The sequence below is a fragment of the Leuciscus leuciscus genome (genome assembly GCF_965113295.1).
Source record: "Leuciscus leuciscus genome assembly, chromosome: 1".
NCBI classification, from domain to species: Eukaryota; Metazoa; Chordata; class Actinopteri; order Cypriniformes; family Leuciscidae; genus Leuciscus; species Leuciscus leuciscus.
Window position 1 is genome coordinate 54,314,611 of NC_138725.1, and position 21,914 is coordinate 54,336,524.

The following is a 21,914-nucleotide window of genomic DNA, read 5'->3' on the forward strand; positions in this document are numbered from 1 at the left end:
TGCTAAATCTAATTTACATGAGAAAGGGGACCACACTTACATTTAAATGGCAATTAATCCACATGAAACTCCAAAATGTAGCTATAAATGACTTAATCATCTGGATTCAGTCAGGTTTACTGAATGGAAAGTGCTGTTTTGTGTGTCTGTCACTGCGTGTGGAGCATTCGAAAGCCTGTTTCCACCTCAGAGTGAAAAAACATTAAAAAGCTGATTATGAGATCAAATAAAATAAGAACTAAATCACACTGTGAGATATAAAATCAGGCACAAATACAGGAAAAATGTAGTTGCAACTTCAAAAGTCAGAATGACACCTTTTTTTTTATGTAAAAGTGGCCGTGGTCATGTTTAACTTCCAGTTATTTTAGCTGTACAAAAACATTATCTGTTATGCTCAAACTTATTTGTTATCATATAACTTTAATTTATTATCATAATCATAAAAACTGATTGTAGCGCAAATAGTTTTACAGATTATTGCTCTAGACTAGTCTATTACCTATAGCAGATAATGAATCCAAAGTCTCGCACATTCACAGGAAATAGCTTACTTACGTTTTGAAAGGTGGATAGAGTCACAATTTGAGATAAAGTTTCAATTTGCTTTTTATTTATTTATTTTCACTCTGAGGAGACAACAGGCTTCCATCGGGACTTGTATCAAGAAAGGTGTTTCTTTTTTTCAAACAGTAGGTATATATTTCACTCAATGTTTTATTCTTTTTTGCTTCATAAAAGCCTACATTTCAAAATATTGTTAAATAATGTTGTTAAAGAGGTTTACTGTGCAATTCCTCCCAATTGTGTGCTGCATTTAACATGCTGCACATGGCAAAAATAGGCTCAACACCAAAACCTGTTTTGCATTTTACTGCTAAAGCTACGAGATGAAGAATGTACCACATCTAGACTTGCTGTAAATGGCAACACTTTGATGTGAGCTCACGACAGTCACATTGAAGTCAATGTTGGCGTGTTGTCATGTCACAAAGTCCACATGGCTAATAGAAGAGGAAGGGCTGATAAAGTGAGAGAGTGCCATCATATCATATAGATAGTGCAAGTTCACATTTCTGCTGTTACAATTTCAGCAATGAAAGAAGCAATGAGAAGCTATGCAAACTCAAGTTCTGCTCTCAATGGGGAAATCATGCTGATCTGTATCACATTCTCGGCATTAGGTACTATAATTGGCACCTAAGAGCACCTGAATCAAAGAATTCCAAATACATTCACTGAAAACGATGTGTACTAATTATATACCAGTTATGAGTGAGCTCTTTAGACAAGAGGTAGAATGGAGAAAAAAGACAGCTGTCTGGAAACATAATTGTACAGTTTATTTTTACCATTGGAAACAGAGTTGTACAGTTTATTTTAGCTAAAAATAACTATACAAGTATTATGTGGAAGTGATTCGTATGTCTAAAAAGTCCCTCTGAGTTCAGATTTGTGTAACAACTACTTGTGCTTTTTTTTTGGTAAAGAAATGAAGATCACCTGTCATATATTGTCTTGAGAAAACAATACATGACTGTGTACCCAACAAAAACGATTCATACACAATATAACACAATACATCAGTTAAAATATGATTAAATATTTTGTCATCAACAATATTATTTCATTGGCATCAATGTGGTATATTCAGGAGTTATATTCAGCTAAAAAGAGAAGAAAGGCTTTCATAATGCAATTGCATCCCTTGTTGGTTTGAGGGAGAAAACCAGTGGATTTCTCTGGTACCTGTTTTACAGTGACAAATCTGGAGGCAGAAAGAAGAAAAGGTCAGTGGATGTTCTACTTTTTGCATCTCCTCACATCCTCTTTTTTAGAATAGCCTTTGACATAAAGCAGAATTACTGTCTTTAACTTACACCAGGAAGTGCGTTTGTAAGTCAGGACAACTGTAAAGCAGTAATAGAACAAAAGCTGTTCGCTATAATTGAGGTCACATCTGAAATTTTATGCATGCCCTTCTCCCTCTCTGACGACTTCTGTCTCAACAGAACAATAACACACATGAAAACATACCGTGCATCCTCAGAGCAGCACACAGCCCTTCTTCTTGACCTTGGTGGGCTGTGGGCAGAGCACAGCACGGATGGCCTCATCAAACACCGTTTTTAGACCTCTCTGAGTGAGAGCAGAACACTCCAGGTATTTTACTGCATCTGTTCGCACACAAACACATGCACACATATCAGGTTTGTTACTAGCACCGCCTTTCTAACAATCTAGATCATTTCCGTCCCATCTCAAATCTTCCATTTATTTCAAAAATTCTTGCAAAAGCAATGGCAGCACAGGTTCATGCTCACCTTAGTAATAATAACTTGTATGAGTGTTTTCAGTCAGGGTTTCGTTCTAAGCATAGCATTGTGAGAATAACTAATGATGTGTTAATGGCTACTGATGGCGGGTTCTTTTCTATTCTTGTTTTACTTGACTTGAGTGCAGCTTTTGAAACAATTTCACACAATATTCTCTTAAACCGTTTATCCGATATTGGTATCACTGGTATTCCTTATGCCTGGTTCACTTCATACCTTTCAAACCGTACACAGTTTGTACAACTAAAAAAAAAGTAATTCCCAACCTTCTTCTGTTAGCTGTGGTTCTGGACCACAGCTGAACCCCAAGGTTCTGTCCTAGGTAACCTATTGTTCCTAATCTACCTTCTCCCACTCGGTAATATCTTTTCCAAATTCGGTATTAAATTCCACTGTTACGCTGATGATACACAGCTTTATCCATTGACGGTTCTCCGTTTCTCCTTCCCGCCATGTTAGGAACTTGGGGGTCATCTTCTACAGCACCCTTTCATTTGAAGCTCACATTAATAACAAAGCCAGGTCTTGTTATTTTCATCTCCGCAATATTGCTTGCCTCCGTCCATTTCTCATTCCGCGTAGTTCCGCTATTCTTGTTCATTAGCTTGTGCATCCTCCCGCATTGATTACTGTAATTCTCTTTTATCTGGTTTACCATGCACACAAATCTCTCTTCATAAACTCCAGCTGATTCAGAATTCTGCAGCCTGTATCATAACCCGGACTCCATCTATTCAACATATCACCCCATCACTCCAAAAGTTACATTGGCTTCCTATCAAATTCTGGATTGAATTTAAAATTCTCCTCCTCACTCACACATCTCTTCATAACCTTGCTCCACCTTACCTTTCAGATCTCTTACAGCCCTACACCCCTTCTCAAACTCTCCGTTCCTCTTCACTGGGTCTCCTCCATACACCTTCTGCTCGCCTAACCACCATTGGCCATAGGGCCTTTAGCCGTGCTTCTCCTCGTCTTTGGAATTCTCTCCCAGTCAACATCCGTAATTCAGACTGGTTAGCTCAATTTAAAGTCAAACTTAAAACTCATCTATTCAGAATTGCTTATCTTCCATGATTACTTTGTGCACTCAAGTCTAGTACTTTTTTATTGCTAGTTTTTGATTGCCATTGTTATTTACTGTTATTTTCTGTTTTAATATTGGTATTGCTGCTACTTGTTGTATGGTGACCTTGAGTGGTTTGAAAGGCGCCTTAAATAAAATGCATTATTATTTATTATTATTATTACTATTATTATTATTATTATCACTCTATATATTTTAAGCATAGTACTGAATCATCTCTGATTCGTTCTGAGTGGGAAACTTAGCAGCAGATGTCTGGGTGTATTAGGTGTGCACAAATCTGTCATATCTTGAAAGTGTAGGAGGACTAGCCCATGTGTTCTCCCAAATGCTAGTTTAAATCACACTGAGAACAAATTGCATTTAGCATCTAAATCTGTAGCCTGATATGTAGTGCTTTGTATTTTTTTTCTGCATTTAGAGACTATGTGGTAATTATATGTTACAAAGAAACCAGACAATAAACAGTGTTTGCATTTGTCTTGTATCTTAAGCCTTATTTTTATTTTATTTTTTTACTATCAGATTTCCAGTACAGTTAATTGTTGCAACTATAAACGGTTTAAGTCTGGAGCTCAAATAGTGGAGGGAAAAAAAAGGTTGTGAATGCCTTATTGTCTGAAGTATATAACTCAAATAATCTCCCGTTAAAAAGTTTGGGGTCAGCAAGATTTTTTGGTGATACTTTTACTTGTAACACTTTATTTTACAGTGTCCTTGTTACATATGTTACATGTACTTACCATAATTACATGCAACTAACCCTCAACCATATCTTGATCCTACCCTAACCCTATAGTAAGTACATGTAGTTGCTTAATATTACTGAGTACTTAAATATATAATTACACTGTAATAATGACACCTTAAAATAAAGTGTAACCCTTATATTTTACAGTGTCATTGTTACATATGTTACATGTACCTCCTGATTTAATATCTGTAAATTATGTATAATTACATGCAACTAACCCTAAACCAAACCCCATTCCTAATCCTGGCCCTATAGAAAGTACATGTTGTTACTTGATATTACTCAGTACTTAAATGTATATTTACACTGTAAGTTAACTGTACATGTAACCAATTTCTTAATGTTTTTGAAAAAAAGTATCTTCTGCTTACCAAGGCTGCATTTATTTGATCAAAAACTACAGTGGAAGCAGTAATATTGTGAATTATTATTACATTTTAAAATAAATGTTTTCTATTTGAATATATTTTTAAATGCAATTTATTCCTGTGATGTCAAAGCTGAATTTTCAGCATCATTATTCCAGTATTCAGTGTCACATGATCCTTCAGAAATAATTCAAATATGCTGATTTGCTGCTCAATCTAATAGTGTTGAAAACAGTTGTGCTGCTTAATATTTTTGTGGAAACTGTGATACATTTTTTTAGGATTCTTTGATGAACAGGAAGTAAAAAAAACAGTTTTTATTTGAAATGGAATTTTTTGTAACATTATAAATGTATTTCTGTCACTTAAATGCATCCTTGCTGAACAAAAGTATACATTTATTTTTTACATTTTTTTTTTAATCTTACTGACCCCAACTTTTGAACAGGGGTGTACTGTCATCCAGTGATATAAAAGAACAAATCTGACTCTGCCGCCTCACCTATTTCTTTGGCCAATGCAAGACCCTGTGGGTAGGTGATTGGTGCAAGTTTTTTCTCTTTCAGCTTCTCGATGGTCTCCTTCTCGTCTCTCAAATCGAGCTTGGTGCCAACCAGAATAATTGGAGTGGAAGGGCAGTGGTGCCTCACCTCTGGATACCACTAGAGGGAGCAAAGGAGCAGATCAGAACAATTAATTCACTCCTGATTATCAGTCCATCTCTGTTGTCAAATACATGGACTATGAAACTATTCATTTGCAAAGAATTGAGATTTTTTACAAACGATATGCTACAAACGCCACAATCCCTGTGCAAGTCAAGTCGTTCAGTTCCAATTCAGAATGAAGTGAAAATACAGACTAACATGCAGTTTATTCCACTTGATGTCTGTCAAGTTGAGATGTGCCAAGGCCTTTTCACTGAAAAGATTTTCCTCAGAAAAGCACCAACTGAATACTTTGTTAAAGCTCAGAAAGCTCAAACAATGTCAGTAGTATCTCAGAAAGTGTGCAGAGTATGTGAAAAATGCAGCAAAAACAGTTTCTAAATTGGTCACTGCAGAGCGGAGGAAAAAGATTTTTGAAAACCTATAGCACACAAGGACTGCTGCACTTTTCAAGGCCTGGCCTCTGAATGTTGTCTTTAATCTGACACTCATAAACACCATTGTTTCCATTCACAAAGCAACCCATGCAGTCACGTTGAGCAGACCTTGAACAATCAATGGGCACAAGAGCATTGCTACAGTAAGCCCACGGTGTCCTTGCCATCCCAGACTCAAAACACCGTTCACAATGGCAAAGCAGTCATCCATTTATAAGCTAATACTGTAGAAGACATCACTGCTGTTTCGAACTCTGGAGCAATTTCATACTTTTACAAATGCAGAACTGTACTGTACTACAAACTAAAGCAAAGACTTGACTGTACATAAAGACTTGTCTGTACATATAGAAAGATGGTGCACTCATCTTACTATGAATGGGAAGGCGAAATAAGTCCTGCCTTCTAAATAAAAGAGTCGATCGCTGATTGGTAAAGTCACCACGTCACTGCAGAAGCTCCGGATGCTTTAGAAACAGTCAATGTTCTGACATGCGCTTACGGCTACACATGTGCATTGGCTGGTCCAGCTTGAAATTACGCTTTTTAAACAATATTTGAACATAAGAAACCACATTTATGAGACAATTGTTGTTAGATTTCATTGGTCATGTAATCGTAAGCTTGGTGAACAGCTATGGATAATTTGATGTTTCCCCATTCAAAGAGATAAGCTGCACTTGCATGCCCGAGAAGCATTTCAAAGATGGTCGCCGAGTGAAATTACTTTGAACTTAAGTGCACATAAAGATGACTTTAAAAAGAGCAATAAACAAACCTCTCCTTGATGCTTTCATGACTAGTTGTTCATCTGTTCCCTTTCAGTCCTACATTTGATCTGGAGAAGCTCAACACTTGTTTCCTCTCTTCAAACATATTAATAAAAGACTTCAAAAGGGTTTAGAGACACAAAATGGTGGGCCTCGTTAGGGATCAGCATGTCTCCAGTGGTATCTGTGAGCATATATGATTGGCGGGTGGGTGATGCTCTCTGAGGATCGCTTTCTGACTAAGTCAAAGCAAACCCTTATTGCAGTGCCACGTTTTCACATACTATCAGCCCCCGTCAGTAATGAGAAATGATCTCTTCGCACTTAACTTGTCCATGATTGCTGCCGAATGGGTGCGGAAGCACGGGTCATGTGACGTCTTGCAATGTGTATCTATGTGCTTTCCTCTCCCCTTTAAATAGATTTTAATTTGTCTCCTCAACCTTGCACAATCTATCAAGACTACATTTGCATTTGGTTAGTGTTACCATGGTTACTACTCAGGAATATACTGTTGAAATAAAAAAGGGAAAGACTGGGAGGGTAGAAAAAGCAAAGAGTGAAAGAAGCTTCTGAAGGTATTTGATTGGGAGTGAAAGCATAAAGCATTAAGGAACTGGCGAGATGAGATTGCCATTGTTTGAACTTAATAACAATTCAAAGGACTGTTTGCGGACTTGTTTATGCAAGCGCTGATTTTAAGCAATGTAAATTGGACCGGATTAAGCCTCTAGTGGTTCTAGAATTATTGATATCACAAACAATTTGCTTTCCGTTCCATCTCAGGCACCTTAAATGTGCTGCGGGGGTCGTGATAAGGTCTGGCATAATAACAACAACAACTCAGCAGAAAAGGAACTTGCTTCCTCTTTGCTTTCTCATTTTTGTCTGTATTATTGAAAGAAATCTAGGACGGTAGAATATTATAAAGCTATCTTTCTGTTTGAGTTTTATTATCACGATTCCTTTTGTCAATGTTAATCTCTTTTTTTTCTCTCTCTTTGTATGTCTACACCATCAGTTGCTGTCTCACAAATGCAGCTTTATATTACCATGCTCATTTTGGCTAATATGTGACCCTGGACGACAAAACCAGTCACATGGGTAAATTTTTTGAAATTGAGATTTATACATCATCTGAAAGCTGAATAAATAATTAAGATAGGACAATATTTGTCCGAGATACAACTATTTGAAAATATGGAATCTGAGGATGCCAAAAAATCGAAATATTGAAAAAAATCGCCTTTAAAGTTGTCCATTTATGTTTGTGATTGTGCTGCATTCACTCACAAAAATAAATCTTTTGTATATTTACGGTAGGAAATTTAAAAAATATCTTCATAGAACATGATCTTTACTTAATATCCTAATGAGTTTTGCTATCATAGTCACAGTTAATCTGATAGCTGATGGCAAACTAACACAATAAAGATAATCTGGTCGCCAATTTGGCACTGCATAGTTAACATTTTACAATAGGACTATTAAAATTAGTTGATCAAATAGCAACAATGCCAATGAACTTTTACAACATTTAAAAGTATGTGACGTATGTGACGAGGCTTCCAAACCGGATGCAGGAAAGTGTCCAAATATTTCAGCATTTTGCTGTGTGACGGAGGAGTTGTGTGTGTCTGGTCTGGACACACAAATATTATTTGATCACTTGCAATTAATAGTGCAGACAGTCTGCCTGAAAAGATCTGATTTGAGAAAAAATCTAATTTGCCTGCAGTCTGAACATAGTCATAATCTATTGTTTGTTATAAAGAAACATGATTTAAACTGAACATGAACCAAACATGAATCAAACTTTAAAAGTGCAGTAAAAACGATTTGTTAGTTCATGATAATGCGTTAACAAATGTTTAGTTCACCCAAAAATGAAATTTCTGTCATTAATTACTCACCCTCATGTCGTTACAAACCTGTAGACCTTCGTTCATCTTCAGAACACAAATGAAGGTCTTTTTGATGAAATCTGAGAGCTCTCTAACCCCTCCATAAACAGCAACGTTAATACCACTTACAAGGAGTCAGAAAGCTCTCAGATTTCATCAAAAATATCTTAATTTGTGTTCTGAAGATGAACAAAGGTCTTACAGGTTTGTAACGACATAAGGGTGAGTAATTAATGACAGAAATTTCATTTTTGGGTGAACTAAGCCCTTAAGAAATTGAACATTATTGTATTGTTTCACGGCTGCAAATCTGTACGACTTTCTTTTTCCTGTGGAACACAAAATATATTTTGAAGAACACTTGGTTCTAAACAACATTCTAAACATGTTTGGGTGAACTATCCCTTTAAAGCATCAGATTTTCTCCAATCAAACTGCACTTTGTTGTGAAAACAGATCCTGCAATCAATAATCTTTTCAAACAATGATCTATTGAGCGGAGAGAACATGATGTAAAAAACATCAAACTTAGTTTTCTAAACAGAACATATCCCTGACAAAATAAAAAACGTAAATTCTGTATATGCTGGTTGCCAATTGTTGACCAGGTAAGATCTGTGTAGAATCACAAACCAGAGTCAAAGGTCACCCTATCAAGCCTACCTGAACCGTTCTACATCACCTGAACGCTAGCAGGCAGTACGACACCATCTCTTTTTGCCCCTAGGACTCTAGATTAGTTTCTGATTGCACTACACACTCAGCAGAGAACCGCCATTTTGACTTATAAAACAGCATTCTCTTTTGGGATCACTCTGTCAGGGTGAAACAGAAGCAATTTAAACACGGTACCTTTAGCAGGACACTAAGTGTGTATCTGTCAGGCATCTACAGTTGCATTAATGGAGAACCCGTCAAGGTCAGCTGCGCTGCTGGCAGTGTTTTTATACTCCCTTAGGGGGGTTTGTGAGTGTGAGGTAGATAAATAAGTTATTAAATAGAGTCAGTACTGAATGAACCTTTTGACTGGCTGGAAAACACACAGGTAAAGATGATGTGTGTGGCCACAGCTCCTTAAAAACTCTTAAAATGTCTTAAAGTTTTCATAATAAAAGGCCTTGTCTTAAATTCAGATTTGATGAGTCTTAAATATTTTGATTACATTACCACAAAAATTTCTCCAGTCTATCACTGGACAGATGGAGTTTTTTTTTCCCGTGGTAGTTACTGCGTCATAAGAGAGAACTGAGGTGCACACTGAACGTATCTCAGCACTGTGATGCGCAATACGTTTCTCGCCAGGATAAAGCAAACCAGAGTCTCGCTAGTAAAGTTCTGATGGATGAGGATTGCAATCAAGGTAAAGACGACTGCGGTGACCTACAGGAATCGTAAAGTAAGCACGCATGAGTCTGTTATATTGATGCACAAACAAACCCTGTATGTGCGCTTTCGACGCACTGATCGCACATTGTACTTATGCACATTTACACACTTCAGTACATTCACATTTTTTCCACACACATATAGGGTAGGGTATTTATCTGTTGTGTATGTTGCTGTGTTTAGTAATTCTGAATGGATCCATTTACTGTAGAAGGTATATGCAGTCAGGTCAAGGCGGCTGGTTTAGGGGCTTTTTTGGCATCTCCATGTGGTCCTGTTCAGAATCACAACTTGACTTGTCTAAAATGTAAACAAGCTCTTTACTGCTGCACTTTACACACATTATACACTGAATTATGAAAAGTTTTTTTTTGTTTTTTTTAATCATTTGGTTATTTGGTGTCCTTTTGGAGCCTCCACGTGTACTTTTATTGGAAAGACAACTAAATGTACCTTGAAAAAAGCTTACAGAACATACAGTTTTGTGATAATCACCCTTCAATATGAAGGTTTATATAGGAAATGATAACAAAATGACAATGCTAAACAAGACAAATGGTGTAAGATTAATTTCACAATAAGTGTGAGAACAATTGCAATTACATCTTTTTATCTATTGACAGCCCTAAAACACACATATATATACATATACATATATATACACACACACACACACATACATATATACATATACATATATATATATATATATATACAGTGCCCTCCACAATTATTGAACCCCCTGGTAAATATGATCAAAATTGGCTGTAAAAAATAAATCTGCATCGATTATCCTTGTGATCTTTCATTCAAAAAATGTGCAAAATTCTAACCTTTCATTGAAGTAAAAGAATTGAAAGTGGGGGGAAATCACATTATGAAATAAATGTTTTTCTCCAAAACATGTTGGCCACAATTATTGAAACCCCTAGAATTTTTTACGAGTAAAATATCTCTGAAGTATATTCCCATTAATATTTACCTTTTTTAGTACACCAGGGTGACTAGGAACATGAAACTGTCCAGCTATGACTTCGTGTTTCACAGGAGTTTAAATATGAGGAAACACAAAGGCCAAATCCCCTTAATCATCCATCACAATGAGTAAAACCACAGAATACAGTTCTGATGCGTAGCAAAAGATTGTTGAGCATCACAAACTAGAAAGTGGCTGTAAGACAATAGCTAAAGAATTGAAAATCCCCATTTTGACCATCAGGGCAATAATTAAGAAGTTATAACCAACTAAAGATGTTATGAATCTGCCAGGAAAAGGACGTGTGTCTATACTGTCTTAATGCACGGCGAGTATGAAAGTTTGAGTGGCCAAAGACTCTCCAAGGATCACAGATGGAGAATTGCAGAGATTAGTTGAGTCTTAGGGTCAGAAAGCCTAAAAAAAAAATTATCAAACAACCCCTACATCCCCACATGTTGTTTGGGAGGGTTTAAAAAAAAAAACTCCTCGCTCATCCAAAAACAAATTCCAGCAAATTTAATTGTCAGACACGACTGGATCTTCAAACAACACAGGGTTCTGTGGTCAGATGAGACTAAAACAGAGCTTTTTGGCAGCAAACACACTAGATGGGTTTGGTGAACACAAGGATAAAAAGTACCCCATGTGTACAATTTAATATACCATTGGATCTTTAATGTTGTGGGCATATTTTTCTGCTGGAGGTCCTGGACTTCTTGTTCAGATACATGGCATTGTGGATTCTATCAAATATCAACAGATAAAAAATCAAAACCTGACGCCTTCTGCTAGAAATCTTATAATGGGCCGTGGTTGGATCTTCCATCAGGACAACGATCCAAAACAAACATCAAAATCAAAACAAAAATTTGTTGTGGAGCACAAAATGAAGCTTCTGCCATGACCGTCTCAGTCCCCTGACCTGATGAGTGGGCTGAACTGAAGAGAAGAAGCACCAACATGGATCTGGGAATCTGAAGGATCTGGAGAGATTCTGTGTGGAGGAATGGTCTCTGATCTCTTGTCAGTTATTCTCCAAACTCATCAGGCATTATAGGAGAAGACTCAGAGCTGTTATCTTGGCAAAAGGAGATTGCAAAAAGTATTTAATAAAAGGGTTTCAATAATTGTGGCCAACGTGTTTTGGAGAAAAACATTTATTTCATAATGTGATTTTCCCCCCACTTTCAATTATTTTACTTCAATGAAAGGTTAGAATTTTGCACATTTTTTGAATGAAAGATCACAAGGATAATCGATGCAGATTTATTTTTTACAGCCCATTTTGATCATATTTACCAGGGGGTTCAATAATTGTGGAGGGCACTGTATATATATACATATATATATATATATATACATATATATATATATATATATATATATATACATATATATATATATATATATATATATATATATATATATATATATATATATATATATATATATATAGTACATGAAATGTGTATTTCCATTGGTATTAAAAGTCTTAAATTTAACTTGTTTATATCTGTAGACACCCTGTGCTTCCTGAGAACAAAACTTGAACAAAACACTTTCTCTTTCAAAACAGCTGAATGGCATTGTCTGAATACTCACAAGGCCACTCACATTTTTACAGCAGCTGATGTTGACATCATGTCCACTTTATAAGTTTGTGATTAAGGTCAGTAAATGCATCTTGGATTAATGCACAGTGGCATCTAGTGTCCAGTGCAGTATCGAGCAAGTGTATAAGGGCAAGCATGAGGGTACAGTGCGTGTATGTGGGAATGTGGCAAGAATGCACAGAATGGCAGCGGGCTATTGTGGGTTACAGCGGGATTGTGTCTATAGGCTCATGCTGGTGTGACAAATATCCAGACTAAACCACTCGTAAGGACTTACCTTGGCTCTGACGTTTTCAAACGATGCTGGGCTCACCAGAGAGAAACAGATGAGAAACACATCCTGCAAAAATATCATCAGAGGACATTTTTTAATGAATAAACTGAACAAATGCTACCGGTCACAAGTTTGGGGTCAGTTGGATTGTTTTTTGTTGTTGTTGTTATTAACTAGAAAGTGATACTTTAATTCAGCAAGGACACATTTAATTGATTCATTGATCACATTTCTATTTCTTTTCTATTCAATATTCTATTATAATGCTATAATGCTGTTCTTTTAAATTATTTTCATCAAATAATTATGACTATTTCTATTTAATTAAAATAAAAAAATAAGCAAAAACTATCAAGTGTTTCAACAATGATAATAATAAGAAATATTCCTTGAGCAGCACATCATATTAGAATGATTTCTGAAGGATCATGTGACACTGAAGACTAGAGTAATGATGCTGAAAATTCAGCTTTGCATCACAGGAATAAATTATATAGATATAAAAATAAAATAGACAACAGTTATTTTAAATTGTATTAATATTTTACAATATTGCTGTTTTACTGTTTTTTGATTAAATAAATGTAGCCTTGTTGAGCAGAAGAGACTTAAAAAAAAAATAATAATTTTAATGACCGACCCCATGGTTTAAAATCTGTCACGAAAAAAACATTGATTGATCACAATTATGAGTATTAAAGGGAACGTGTTCCACTAAATGTTTATGGTGATGTGTACCGTCTGAGGGTAGGACAGTGGCCGCAGTCTGTCGTAGTCTTCCTGTCCGGCTGTATCCCAGAGGCCCAGGTTGACTGGTTTGCTATCCACCATTACATTTGCTGAGTAGTTATCAAACCTGAGTGAAAATAGCCAAACCACAGAATCTCTCAATATTTCACCATGACTGTCAAGTTCAACATAAAAACATAAACAATTCAATCCTCCACTATTGTTGTGGTACTCACACTGTGGGAATGTACTCCCCAGGGAAAGCATTGGTAGTGTAGCTGATGAGAAGACAGGTCTTTCCCACAGCTCTGAAGAACACAAACAACAACGCAAAAAAGAAATCTGTTAGATTGCTGGAAAACAAACAATATAATGCACTTTTAGTACTTTCAGTAAAACACATGCTGCTAAAATTACTTCAAAGTACACTAGATTTCTGATGTAACCATCATTTAATAAGAGGAACAGGTGTACTGTACTTCCATAGTGAATTCACACATTTGTTTTCAAATACAAAGAACATTGTATACGGTCCTTTTTCAAGAACTAGGCATTGAATGTTTAAATCCTAACCACATACAGCAATGCCATACATGAAAGGAGAGATTCTGTATCCACTTTGTCTGTACTGTTGCTTTTCATTGCTCAAAGCTAAACTATCTCATGACTGGTTCACACAGAACAAGTTATTTTTTTGCATGCACTGCTTTTTAATTGTTTTTCTATGTAAACACGTGCAGACATATTTTACCACCATGCAGTGGCCGCTTGTTCAGCGTCTCCCTCATGAAGCAAGTGTTATTAAAGAACTTCAACTTTTAAAGTGAAAAGTGAAATCAAAGTTGACAAATCTTGTTTTTTTATGGAATATTGCAGTATATAATTTATCCATGCACAAAATTCATGTGCCCTTGATCTTTTAATCAAAATAATGGTGAACGTGATTTAACCAAGTACATGTTCCTGGATCAACATGTTTGACCTGGAACAACATTCGATTCAAGCAGTCAGATTTGAGGGACAAGTTTACAGTTTATGTCAAGTTTAGCAGTGTATAATTTGTCAGCAACATCATTGAACCCTCTTATGTCGTCCTCACTATATATGATTTTATCCCTAATTTTCTGCTCACTGACAGTATGGAGATTGCAGATAAAAGCTCAAAATCAGAGGCAAATCGGTGTTCGTTCACATGAGTGATGATTGCTATTTTTCATTATCAAAGATGCGTTCTGAGAGAAGCGCTGATTCTGAAAGATATTTAAAGGGGTGGTTGATTATGATTTCACTTTAACTTAAACGCTCAGTTAAAATGCTCAAAGTTCAAAGCAAAGGGATATATTTTATTTGAAAGAAATTGCATTTTAAGGACTACAACAAACGGCTGGTAGGGACTACATGACATTCCTCCCGGGTTAGTGACATCACTAACCCTAAAATAACATCTTTGTCTGACTCCGGTTTGAACATAAAAGGCTAAAAGTTTAAAATAAATTCAGTGTGTGTGTGTGTGTGTGAGGTAATCGGAGCTGCTAACACACAAGCTCTTGAAGCCCTCTGTGCCGGGAGCAGCAGCTCATTTGAATTTAAAGGGACAGACACAAAAAAACGGTGCGTTTGCTCACCCACAAAAAGTGACAATTTTAACATGCTATATAAAAATATCTGTGGGGAATTTTGAGCTAAAACTTACACACTCTGGGGACATCATAGATTTATTTTACATCTTGTGAAAAGGGCATTACACCACCCCTTTAATGGTATTTAACACTACTTGAACCGAAAACAGGTCTAGATACCTGCTAAATAACTCTCTGTCATCGGCGACACATCGGCGCTCTCCTCATTGATAATTCAAACAGGAGCGATAGTCACTGATGTGACGTAAATATCCAGACCTATCTGCAATCCAAGTCGTGTAGTGTGAAATGTTTTGACTGGAACTGACATCGGCAATGACAGACAGTTGTGTAGTGTTAAAAGAACTGCAATACGACGATTTTTAAAGTGGTGTAGTCTGTAGTGTAGGCCTATGGCATGCATTAGCTAGGCCTATTTAATAAAAGCCTGAGCATTCTGTGCTGCACTTTTTTTAACATTTCCTCATTTTTTAAACAGCCCTTTACCAATGTATTTCACTCCTGTGAAGTGCTTTTGTGTGTGTGTGTGTGTGTGTGTGTGTGTGTATGTGTTATTATATTACCAACAACAGAAGATTACCTTCTAAATAATTTGTATACTCAGAAAGCCTTTCATACACCTAGAAAAGAAACTGCTTTCACAGTCAGATCAGGGGATAGTTATGGCACATGCAGAGCTGTGACAGCAGACCACAGACCAAATCAAAATACCTTCAAACAATTGTGCATGCTTACATAAAAAAATTAGATGATGACATCCGGTATGAAAACTGGTCACTTGAAGCTGCAAAATACATACAGGGGCTGAAATAAGAGTGTACGAGACACAAATTCCAGTGGAGCGCATGTTGCTGCATGCAGGCAGTGAAAGTGAGGAATGCTGGGATTCAGGAGCTTGTGGCTACATCTCCTTCGCATCAAGAATCACAGGAGCAACTCAAGGGCAAGGGCAAAATCACACGCCTCAGGCTAAACATGTTCAGTCACATCACAACTATTTGCTATTTTTATTACACACACTTATGTGCTTGATTTCTAGCTCTTGCTCTCTCTAATAGAGTATAAAAAATTTAAATAAATAGCTTTTTTTGGCAGCAAACACTTAAGATGGGTTTTGTGCACACAGGGATAAAAAAGTACCCCATGTGTAAAATGAAATACTCTGCTGTATCTTTAATGCTGTGGACCTAATTTTCTGCCAGAGGTCCTGGACATCTTGTTCAGATACACGGCATCACGGATTCAATCAAATACCAACAGATAAAAAAATCTAAACCTGACAACCTCTGCTAGAAATCTTATAATAGGCCATGTTTGGATCTTCCAACAGGACAGTGATCCAAAAACAAACATCAAAACAAAAATGGGTGACTGAGCACAAAACCAAGCAACTGCAATGGCCATCCCAGTCCCTGACCTGGACCCTATAGAAAATGAGTGGGCTGAACTGAAGCGAAGAAGCACCAACATGGGTCTGGGAATCTGAAGGATCTGGAGAGATTCTGTATGGAGGAATGGTCTCTGATCTCTTGTCAGGTGTTCTCCAAACTCATCAGGCATTATATGAGAAGACTCAGAGCTGTTATCTTGGAAAAAGGAGGTTGACAAAAGTATTTAATAAAAGGGGGCAAATAGTTGTTCCCAACATGTTTTGAAGAAAAAACATGTGATGCACATTATGACCAGCACTGTAGATATTTTAAAAAAGCACATGGAAAAACACATACATACATGTGGCAACAACCATACACCATTTGAGTTATCCAGACTTGTGTGCACTTGACTGAAGGGCTAGGCTCTGGTGTATTGTGTATGCACTGTAAGGCATGATTCAACATCATAAACGGAAAAAATCATGACGAAATAATGTAATATTAACAGAACTGAGTCTGTGAGTGCAGGCACTGGGGAAATCAAACATGCCTTAAATCACTGAGCATACTTGAATAAATTTTAACCTACACAAATTCCAGTGAACACTGGAGACAGTGCGCTGAAAACAGAAAACATTCTGAGGCTCTTTGAAGTTGTGAATTAGATATAGGCTAGATAGATACAGAGAGAAAGAGAGCGAGAGCAAACTCAGTAGGGGGCCTGGCATTGTCGTGACAGGATGACAGGAAGTTGGGCGGTGTCATGCAGGAAGAGAGACAGCGAGCCTCTTTTTGAAGTGTGTTTTCAAAAATGTGCCCCTGGTCGCTTTACCTTGTTTATTCAGTTTTTCTCTCCTTGATTGTAAAACACAAGCATTTTCTGCATTTCCTACAACTGTACAACAATGTGATCACTATTAGTGTTTACATGTAGGCCTACTTGTGCTTGTGTGCTACAGATTTTGAGTGCAGGGCCTCTTGCTTTAGCAGAGCCGGTGTACTGACGAAACATGCTACCTATCATATTGTGCTACAATATATTTGCATTGTTTTAAGGCCAGGTGTAGGTATGGACGGGTAGGTTTAGGGTAACGGTAGGTATGGACGTTACAAAACAATCTGATAGGTAGCATTTTTCGCTATCAATTTGTGCTACCTATCCGTTTTAATGGGAGGTAGCACAATCTGAGTGGGTAGCACAAATCGTCAGAACACCGGCTTCTGCAGAGAGCAAGAGAGATACAGCAAACTGATACTGGGAAGAGTGTCAGAAAAAGTAGAAAATGTCCACCCGGATGTCATGACAGTTTAAAGCACGGAGCAGACAAGCATGTGATAGCATCAGAGTTCAAAACAAAACAAACAAAAAAAGGGGGGGGGAAATCAAGTGCTGGATTTGTGTTCACACATGCACGAGTTAAAGGTGCTCTAAGTGATGCCGGGAGTCGTAACTTCTTGTTGACATTCGAATTGTTGTCAAACAAAACGGAGGCTAGCTAGACCCTCCCTCCTCCTCATCCCGTCTCCTCCCTCCTCCCCTCCCTTCCGGCATAAAGGAAAGTCAAAATAGTCACTACAAACAAAGTTAAGTTTTACTGATACCTCATTCAATGTGTAATGTCGCCAAGTTAGATAAATGCTTTTATATTGCAGTACAGAATGCAGAAAAAGAGAAACATTATCTTAATCGTTTCGCCACCTGAGGTTATAACTATAGCTCCCATAAAAGGACGCAATAATAGCAAGATAACGTTAGCTTCGCATTTCCCAGAGCATAAACAACGGCGGCGGCGTAAACAAATTTAGTCAAAGTTGTCAATAGCCTATAAATGAACATTCAAATTCATAACAAACCGTGGGTGAAAACAGTCATTCACACAAATGTTCACCCTACTGTGAATTTGCTTGATCATTTACAATAGAGATTGATCGCTGCTAGAAACATACATGTTGTATTCACCAAAGCTAACGCTGACTGCATAGTTCTAGCTAATTACATCCTTGTGTTGGTTTGGCGAACGTCAGTTTAGAAAGAAAAATGGATTTACCTGTTCTGCAAAAACAGAGTAACTATGTCGGATTGGAAGCCCTTCTGCCGGCGGAGTTCTCGCCACCTTTCGAAGGTTTTTCCGATGTAAATTCGGGACTTCACGCGCTCCTTATCCTTGTCCCTCTTCTTTGCAATTTGTTCATCGAAACGTCGTCTCTTTGGTCGTGTGTCGGCCATAATTCAAACTTCCCTCTTCATGCTTCTCTCTCCTCCACACCCCCTTCATGTGTACGCGCTCTAACTCCCCAAACCCCACCCTCCAATGCATCTTGTCGGTCATTGGCTGGAGCACTGTTTGTTATGTTTCGTGGTGCGGGTGAGCCCAGTTTGTTTTTATTGCCGTTTGTGGAGCCTGTGGTGTCTAGAGAGACCGCGTTTTTTTACAGTGTGTTCGGGGGACAGGCAGCTAGCGGATAGTGAGGAGATGTTTGCTGTATGTGACAAAAAATGTTTGGGCCTAAAAAACTCGTCGCATCACTTAGAGCACCTTTAAGCGAATCCACAATATGAACAACAAAAAATGGGGGTCACATTCTGTTTCATTTAATTAGAAAATAAATTGTTGAATTATTTCCCTGACATATACCGTGATCGGTCTCTGTTTATCTGAACTTTTCAGTTGTAAAGTTCGAGTCTTGTGAAGTTTTTTTTTTTACATAATCAGACTGATTCCACAGACTGCACTTTAAGCATGCAAAACTTTTATGGACACTTCAAATGCAGTAATATAGCGTCACACTCAGCTTTTTAAAAACATACATTCCACATATACCAAATAATTCTAAATGCATGACAAAATATTAAATCTACTCACCATTACGGCAATGCTACAATGTGCAGCTTTAACGTTTGTGTTCTTTTAATTCAGCTAAGAGATCACAATGTGACATATCAATCTCCTATTGGTCACGTCTTATTATGAATAAATAAATAAATCCTTTGATTGAAGTAATCTCTGATAATATTCAACTCTGCTGCAGCTCTCAAATCAAATATAACATTGTGTGTCATTGGTTCTGCAGTCTCACAACCAAATGTAATGTGGGCAAATGTAGCACAGTCCAAAGTAAAAAAATATATATAAAAAAGCACCATTTAACACCACAAATTAGTCCACATTACTTTGGACTTATCTGTGGTTTTAAATGGTGCTTTTTTTGTCCTTGTTGCAGCTGAACAGCCTGTGGTAACTTCAAGCTGTCATTGTATGAAAAAGATCTATTGTAAATGAAGATTCTTCAAAAAATTTATTGAGGAAAAAGTGACAATTCTCATTTTTAGACAATGTTTCCCCCCTTAAGCTGTAAAATGAGGAATGCTCAGCTAGTTCATCTTCAAGCAATACGAGGAACTTAAGCAGCTGGGTCACAGCATCACATGCAAGAGGAAGTTAACAGCTTCAAAATGGAGAAGCGTGCACAGAGTTTAAACAGGATATCCTCAAAGCAAAAGCACCTCTCCCCGCTGCCATTTGCCAAGTTAGATGTTCCACTGAACGTGGCCAGAAAGCAATGCACTAAAAGTTCCTTTTGATACTGTCATTCAAGAATTACAACCTTTCAACACTTCAAACCTCCATCATACACCCCTAATAACTGTTGCATCAGCAGCTTTCTGCTCTGCTTCCAGATCTGTACATCAGCATTGATCTGTCTCACTGCATTATATACAGCAGATGAGATAAAGTGATGTGGCAAATCAAAACCTCATATATATATGTTCCTATGCAAATTTCTCCTCCTCCTTTTGAAAAGCAGCTTCAGTCTCACATGGTTCGAAATCAGAGCCATCTCATCCTCCATCTTGAATCATGGCTGTCTGTAGGTCAGCATATGTTCTAGAAATACCTAACATGTTTGTCGGTGTTTAACAGAAAGCAAACAACAAGCTTGACATGTTTAGGTCTAAAGGAATAAAGGAGAATGTCCTTATCTGTCATTGTCAGTCATCTTGAAAACAGACTAAAAGATGCAAGTTTGACTGAACTACTTTGTATGACCGCACTCAGAACAGATACTTGTGTTCCTTGCACTGTTATGATGCATGCTTCATGGAAAACATGCTTGGTCCCCTAGAAACAGCCCAAATATTTTCAGCCTGATGAAGTGCCCAATCGTGTAAGCAAACGTTTCCCAATATTTTTTGGCTTCTGTACCACAACAGGCCCATCATTAAGGTTCAAATATGGCTTCAACAACATTAGATCAAGAAATTGGTTCATTTTTTAACTCCAATATTAATTATCATTATTTATTTTATTAATGCCCTCCCAAATTTATTTTAATCTATTAAAGCTAAATCTAAATCTTACCCTGGACCCTTCTTAAGTAGGCCCATCTCTTAACCACTGGTTTAGACCATATGATTTCATAACATTCTTCTCATCATGATCTTGTCACTCACATAATAAAGTATAAAAACCTCCAGAGGAATGTGACTCAAGTGCAAATGCTGTTTTCCTTTTTTATCAGGTATTATGTGTGTGACATAACTTCCTGCACCACATTGTATTAACTTTGCCATGAATGTTCAAATATTTAATTATCTCTGCTACCCCCAATCTGACTCTCAGCCCAATATTGCTCATCCCAGTGCTTATCTTTTAGCAAAACACAACTGTAGTAGCCTACATAACTCATGAAACCTGTAGGTACAGTAGGGCTATTTTATATCCTTATTTGAGAAATATGGATTGTGTATTCAAGCATGAACTATAGGTTCAGCAACTAACCTAAGCCTGAGGCTATATAATCTTAAATACAAAGTACCTCACGTGACAAATGAGGAAATTAAATCTAACCAACAGACGAAGCAAATGAAATAAGTGCTTTATAAGACATTAGAAGTGCCCTTGAAAACGGTCATAAACGCTATCAAGCCAGTTTCATATTAATAAACATTAGTAAATAAGAAATTATAAACCATTTTAATGTTTACAAACAACTTTTCAATGTAAACGGTGAAAATCAGATTTGGCTAATAAATCAATGAAAGAGCTTTCACTCACCCATCTCCGACCACCACACACTTTATTGCTTGCATTTTCCGATACTTTTGAGAAACTTTTGGCGGCTGCCGCTGTAAAACAACTGTTAAGGAACTAAGTTGTAATACAGGAAACTGATTTGCTTCTTCAGTGTGTCAGTTCTCTCTCTCTCTCTCTCTCTCTCTCTCTCTCTCTCTCTCTCTCTCTCTCTCTCTCTCTCTAATCTGCGCTCTCGCTCATGTGGTTGTGACAGTTTTGGACGTGTCTGTATAGTGTCGAACTATACGAGGAAGTATTTAACTTTTAAGTGAGACAGGAACGCGCTCTAAATCGGTGCGACGTGATACGCATTGCAGTCCACACGAGGGCAATGTCGAATCATCATTGAAACGTGCCTTTAAAGGTAGCCTACACTTATATAAAAAAAGGTTTAGCCCTAGGTCAAAGTATATTATTAAATAATGTGCACACGTGATGTAAATGTGAATTTTCAGTCATATCAGTAACCTATGACAAAATATGTAGGCCATACATTTTACATCGTAACCGACCGAATA

General features: G+C 37.2%; 1 protein-coding gene across 1 annotated transcript; it reads right to left on the bottom strand.

The window, feature by feature from the left end:
• Nucleotides 1–1,322: 1,322 nt before the first annotated feature.
• On the bottom strand, nucleotides 1,323–21,553 carry rac2 (Rac family small GTPase 2). Its single transcript, XM_082143595.1, has 7 exons — nucleotides 21,379–21,553; nucleotides 13,545–13,616; nucleotides 13,318–13,435; nucleotides 12,583–12,645; nucleotides 5,051–5,210; nucleotides 2,038–2,177; nucleotides 1,323–1,768 (listed from the first exon to the last, which is right to left on the bottom strand). Exons 1-6 carry the CDS (start codon nucleotides 21,411–21,413, stop codon nucleotides 2,047–2,049), a joined length of 579 nt encoding a protein of 192 aa, XP_081999721.1. The 5' UTR covers nucleotides 21,414–21,553; the 3' UTR covers nucleotides 1,323–1,768; nucleotides 2,038–2,046.
• Nucleotides 21,554–21,914: the final 361 nt, after the last annotated feature.